Consider the following 6,906-nt stretch of genomic DNA (forward strand, 5'->3'; position numbering starts at 1 on the left):
CCCCCCCCCCCCCCCCCCCCCCCCCCACTGTATATGCTAACCCAAGATTGGGTGGGGCGGGGAGAGGGGAGGGGGTTCTCCATGATGACTGGGGAAAAAAACCTTGTCTAATTCTTTGTCTGCTACCACTAGGAATTTCTTCCCTCTACAATTTCACAGCCCCATCCATTGTTTTTCATAATTGCCGTGGCTGCTTTTTTCCTCAGATCTGATGAAGAATGCCTTGCATTTGAAAGCTTGTCTAACTTTACCCCAACCATGCAGTTGGTCCAAGAAAAGATATCACCCAGAAAAATCCTTGCCTCTCACATAACTCCTAGACCATCATGGCTTCAGTGTCAGTCTGACACCATGTCACTCCACATTCTAGGACTTCCTGTTGTGTTAGATTGTCCTACCTCTATACTGGGGCAGAGGCACCCTGCACATTATAGTTTTGTGGTTAAGGACAGGGCAGTCTTATAGTTAGGGTACTAGACTTGGAGGTTAAGTTCCGTTCCCAGCTCTGTCAAACACTTTCTGTGTGACTGGAGGCAAGTGATTTAGCCTATGTGTTCATTGGTGCCTCATCTATAAAACAGAAATAATAGTGCTTTCTTGGTCTATATTGCCTATTTACGTTGTAGTCTGTCAGGCAAAGTATCTCACTATATGTTTGTACAGTGCCTAGCACAATGAGGCCCCAATCCCAGCTAGGGCAAACAACAATAATTTATGTTAATTCACATTCTAGGTGTTGCAAAAAGCAAAGACTTGAAGCTTATCAAAACCACAGTTGAACACTACAGTAATATGTGTCTATACTGTGGAGCTACTGTAGGTGTAACATTATTCATGCATGAGCATTACACATGATATCTCATAACATCCCTTACCTGCACGGGTGTCTCCAGCGTATAGATATGTTCCCCACGAACGTTGTAGAACTTGACAAGCGCATTCTTCAGCATGGAACCGTTGCCAAGTTCAGTGAGCTGACTGTGCTTTTCCATGCCCGCAACAGCCAGTAAGTCTCCCTGTGTACACCACTGCACCACCACATCTGAAATTACAAAGGCAAGACACCGCTAGGAGGCGAAAGGAGCTCACCTTGCAAAGCACAGTAATCACATTTAATAGGAGCAGCCTCTTCATGAGTAGCTAGAAGCTTGAGCCTTATTCACTTTCAAAGCAGTTTGAGTTAGTACGGCACATACACATTTCTGAAAATGCTCCTAACGAAATGCAGTAGATGAGTAAAAATGTACTGACTTATTTATCTTTATATGCAGTCATTAGTCACAAAGCAGGACCTTGTTTTTACATGTGAGAGTCAGCAAGCCATAAACTTGGGTATAATAGAGGTTATAATATATTATAAATATCAATTGCCTCTCCTGGCGGATCATGGAAAGCAATGCCTACAGCTTCCTTCTGGGATGCTAATTCTGACCCCCTCCCCACCCCAAACCCCAATTTCTACCTTCCTGTCAGTTCACGTAAGCAAGAGCACTAGAATATTTGGTGTTTCTGCCTTCTATGTCAACAGTAGTTTTATCTGCCCGAGGGGTTCAGAGCTGGCCTTTAAGGTAAGAGGCAGAGTCTTATCCCTCTAAGGGAAGAGGCAGCTATTTCAGGCCCAGACAAACTGTAGGCTAGACAAAACTTTTGTGCCCTGGGACACTCAATCTGCCATGAACCTTCTGAAGATGCTTGTGGGCAAGAAGCTGTCTTCAAATGAAGAAGCAGGAGAGAAATGGGAGCTGGCAGCAAGGATCTCAAAATTGTTTTAAGTTGTCAACTTGTCATTTTCAAGGACTTTTATGTGCAAATTAAAATGGTTTTGTACTATTTCACCTGTTGCCTTTCTGATGATATTTCTCATGGGGATTATGCTTCTGTACGCATTATAGGCAGAATGTTTGTTTCTCAAGAGGATTTTTTTTCACCGGCTGGTGTTCATGATGTGCCTCTATTTTCTCTCTTTGCCTTCAGTCCCCTAGTACAGAGCTACTTTAGGTGTTTTTATAGTGGGATTTATCTTTCTAGGAAAATATAATGTTAAGCACACTAGAAATCTATAAGTTAAATCAACCACAGTTTTAAGAACAAGCCTAAGTACCTACATACCCACGAAAACAACACAGCCATTTGGGAAAAGGTCTCAGCATGAAAGTCTGTGCCACGGCAAAATTTATAGCTCACAAAGATGATAAGGGATGTAGCGGTTTTAAGACATTTTTTCATCCTCCCAAATGAAGGCTGCTCCCCTTCACATAAGCCCTGGAGGCCTTCAGTACAGCAGCCTCCCCATACTGCCACATGGGCTTGTGCTGAACAGCCTCGCACACTGCTCCATCCTGCCATGTCCCTTTGCCACCTGCTCTCCCATGCCCTGTATAAGCCTCCATATCAGGGACTGCAAAAGGGTCCTCAGAAGACAGCTTCATGGCTACCATCCATAGTTATTGTGCCAGGGGAACCCTCTTGACATCAACTGCGTCTTTTGAGACCCCTTTACCCATCAGACAATGGTCAAAACAGAGGTAAGGATCTTATCCTTTATGCTTTTTGGCCTCTTTAATTTCATTTCCATCAAGAAAACAAAGTCATTAGTGTAGCTTGTACAGATTTCTGAGTTTAAAACATTTATCCTGTGTAGAGTTTCATGCTATTGATGCAATTACTTTTTACGATCTAGATCAGGGGCAGGCAAAGTCCAGCCCATGGGCTGGATCGGGCCCGTGGCAGACTCCATTTCCCAGCAGACCCTGCCTGTGTCACTGCAGCTGGTTTCCATGGAGACCCTGGGAGTGCAAGGGCTGTGACAATGTGGGGCCAGGGTTCCCATGGACACTGGCCCCAGCCTGGGATATGTGAGCAGCAGATTGCAGCACTGCCCTAGCTCCAGACCACGCTGTCACCACTGTAAGATCCTGGCCCTGGCCCCCCTCCCTGCCTAGCCGCGTGCCCTACCAGCACTGCTGGGGCCAGTCTCCATGGAAACCATAGCCCCCACACTATCACTACCCTGCCGCTGATGAGGTCTCCATGGAAACCAGCTGCAGCAACCTGTGTAGGGGCTGCTGGGAACTGGAGTCCAGCCACCAGCCAGATCTGTCATTTTGCCTACCCCAGTCTAGACTGTGGTATCACCCAGGATGTGCCAAGCAGTTTTAAAATGCAGAGAAAGGCACCGAACCTGCTTCAGGTAACTTGACATTTACACAGACAGGGACTGATGGCAGATGTGCATGTGCCTGCAGGAAGACAGCCAGCAGAAGGATCAAGGCAAAGACTGGCCCATGTCTTGTTACTTCATCTTTCTTGTTGATGATAGAAACTAGCTTCCCCTCCTGCCACTATTAGCTCCTGACCACGCTCTCAGCTAAAATTCCTTCAGTACCCTTTCCTTTTTTCAAGTCTACCAAAATCTTGGCTAAAACTATCCTCTTTGTCTATGGGAACCCCCTGCAACCTCCAGTAATGCCACCCAGTCAGCCTCTTCCCACATCTGTGACAAGAAATCTTCTGCTTGTGTGAGGGTCTCCCTGAAGTCCTAGTCCAGTTACCTCATGATTCATATCCACTGTAATGCTAAAAATATTAGCATTTGAAAATTCCTGATCAACCACAGTGTGATGCTCCCAGGGCCCACCCCTCAGCACACAGCATCCATAGGGCTCCCTGCTTTTGTTCTCTCTTCCTGGCAGCTGGGATTCTCCTGCTGTAAAGTCACCCCCCTCCCATCTGAAGCACTTGCCACAGGGCTTGGCTGGGAGGGGGAGCTCTCCTGATCCCTGCCACTCATGGGAGATAGCAAAGGCAGTATCACACAGGAGAAAGCCCAACCTTCACATCATATCATAAGGCTGTGATATGACTGGGCCTGGGGCCACAGAAGGCACACAGCTCTCTGTTCTCAGCATGATGCTGGAACTGGGAAGCCTCTCCATATGGACTGGGACAGGCTGGGTATCACTGGGGCCTCATGCTTAGCCAAGGGAAAGGGGGTCATCCCCCTCTGCTCAGGTTCAAGCCCAGTTCCTGGCTAGCTGTCTCCCTTCTCCACCTGGCAGCCACTGGGAAAGTCCATGCCTTTGTAGCCCCAGAAGGGCCAATGCTGCTGTCACTGACTGTAGTCAGTAAAGGATTAGCTATAAATCGTTACCTCCCCTTGAAATCTAGTTCTGAGACTCTCTGGAGATAAACACCAATGAAGAATGCATCAAGGGCCTGACAGTGACAGGAGCTCTGGGAGACTGAAGCCAAGGGATGAATGTGCCTGCCTGGCAGTTTTTCCTTTTCCTCTAAGCTCCTAAAAACATACTGCTGCACAGAAGCACAGGCTAACTAGACACTGCCCATGACCTTCGCTTGCTCAAGGATGGGAAATGGAAGTACAACCCCAAGGCCTGTTTTTCCCTTTATATTAAATACTGATAAATCCACATCAATTTATTACCAGGAAGGTCAATGGAGAAGCCAAGGAATCCATGAGAGAAAGGAACACGGAACACAAGGGCTGCCTTTCAGATTGCTGAAATTCTTCTATCCAGGGCTCCAGGAGGATGCTGATCATGCTTTGGTTGCAGCTATCTTTTTTTATGTAAGATTATATATAGTGCCTATTGCTATGGTATCCAGGTGCCAATACATATTTAGCAACTGCCCCAGCAATTAGAGAGATCAGATCTACCCTCACTAGAAGGGAAGCTATAAAGACACTTCTTCACTTTATGAACTTTATGAAGGCAGGCAGAGCTCAAAGGAGGTGGCCAGGGCTCTGCTTTCACCTCTCATCTGAACTGGTCACCAGTGTCATCCAGACATGATGGGTAATAACCTGCAGCCCAGGAAGAAATGGAATAGCAGGTAAATGGCAGATACTTAGGAGCTCTGGAAAGAATGCCTCTGGGATAGTTTGGTTCTGTGGTACCCCTTACTGTGGATTGAGGGACACCTGGCGCCTGAAAGAAGAAGTAGCTAGGCTCAGGGCAGACAGCTAGGCTCAGGGCAACAGACGGGTAACAGACTAGCAGATATCACAGAATCAGCATCTCAGACAAAAAGTGAAATATACAGATTGAAGAGGACATCATGAAATATCTCACAACCATTATTCAATCTGCTTTACGGATGTCATAATTTTCATGACTTTCCAGGTGGATGGAAAGAGGTATTTGTGTTTGGGAAAAGCAGATATTCTTCCAACAAGAGCAGTTTTATTTTTCTACATTATTCCAACATAATGCAAATGCTCTTTACTAAGCCATAATTTTTTTTTCATAGCTAGAGTAAAACTGGTGTAACAGCAAAAATATGTTGGTATTTCTTTAGGTGTAAAATATTTTCACAAAGTCTTGTTTGGAAAACACACAGAGTGGTCTTCAGCAGCCTGTGCAGATAGAGACATCTACTGCAGAATCCACAAAGCAATACTGAACACACCAAATACAGACATGTGATCCAGAGTTTATATTGAACACTGAAGATTATCCAATTAAAATGAGGCACATTTGCAGGGTCATATGTAGCTAGGGGACACAGCCCCTCAGTTTGTTTTTCTAAGGTTTTCTTACAGATAATAAGTAACAGAAAATCTATCTGCCTGTCTTTACAAAAAAAAAAAAAAGGTACAGAAAAGGCAACCAAGATGATCAGGAGCATTGAGCAGCTGCCATATCAGGAGAGACTAAAAGAGCCAGAATTTTTAAGTTTGGTAAGGAAAGATTGAGAAGGAATATGACAGAGGTCTACAAAATCAAGAAGGGTATAGACAAATTGAATAAGGATTCATCAAATCCCAGAATACTAGAACTAGGGGGCACCCATTGAAATTAGCAGGAGAAAGTTTTAAAACTTACAGGAGAAAGTACTTTTTTATACAGCACCTAGTTAGCTTGCCAAACTCATTACCACAGGAGGTGGTGGAGGCAGACAGCATAGCTAGGTTCAAAAATAGAATAGACAAATTCATGGATGACAGATCCATTATAGCTATTAAACCAGGTGGGCAAAATATGGCCCACAAGTCAGCTCTGGCCTGCCAACCAATTGTATCCAGCCTGCAGGTGGGCGGCTATGAAGTCATGGGATCCAGCCCACAGGAAGCTGGTGGCTCCAGCTGCTGGGTCATTCTGGACGTGTTTCAAACTCTTCCATAGCTTACACCAGCTCCCCCGCCCTATATGCTAGAAGCAGCACTGGATGGACACCAACATCAGCCGGCAAGTTCCAGGTATAGATTGGGGTGTCCACCTGAGCCCACGGCTGACACTGATGCATCAGCATGTCAGCTGCAGTCCTGTGCAGTCGCCTTGATCCCCACTGGGAACTCGCCAGCAGTATCCACAGCTGATGCTACGGCCTGGGATGTTGTGGATCGGGGTGTGCAATGACAGTTTGAGCTGGGGCCTGGGCCAGAGTCATGGCAGCGGATCATGGCTTTGCTCCATGCTCAGCCGGGATGGGGCAAGGGCTGGGATACGAGGGAGCAGCATCCAGGAGTGGGATGGGTGGGCAGGGCCAGGATTACAGGGCAAGAACAATGTGGGGCCCGGGCCCTGCAATCCCAGTCCCAGACCCAGGGCAGGGCGTGGGACCAGGCAGATGGGATAGGGCTGGTTAGACCGTTTTGGTGAGCTGCTGGTGGGGAAAGAAAGGGGGTGCTGACCCGGTCCGCAACAGCTCACCAAAACTCCGTGTTTGTGGGGCCCACGAGTCCAAATAATTGCCTGCTCCTGTATTAAACAGCACAGGTGGGGATGTATCCTCTGGCATCTTTAAACCAACAACAGATGATGCCAGGAATGGCCTGACAGGGGACAGATCATTCTAGAGATAACTGGTTCAATGGTCTTCCTTTAAGATGGGAGGAATAGGCTGCAATCAGATGCTAGACAGGAGGAATAGGCTGCAATCAGA

At 46.7% G+C, this 6,906-nt stretch overlaps 1 protein-coding gene across 2 annotated transcripts in view; it reads right to left on the reverse strand.

Moving 5' to 3' along the window:
* The window catches only part of TULP4 (tubby like protein 4), a 261,493-nt gene that overhangs the window by 41,454 nt on the left and 213,133 nt on the right, over positions 1 to 6,906 (reverse strand). For both annotated transcript variants that reach the window (XM_019527087.1, XM_019527088.1), the window contains exon 6: positions 876 to 1,042. In XM_019527087.1, the coding sequence (XP_019382632.1) occupies positions 876 to 1,042 (167 nt within the window). The remainder of the gene's footprint in view (positions 1 to 875; positions 1,043 to 6,906) is intronic.

Source organism: Gavialis gangeticus, unplaced genomic scaffold (assembly GCF_001723915.1).
Source record: "Gavialis gangeticus isolate Ggan-Ray unplaced genomic scaffold, GavGan_comp1, whole genome shotgun sequence".
NCBI lineage: Eukaryota > Metazoa > Chordata > Crocodylia > Gavialidae > Gavialis > Gavialis gangeticus.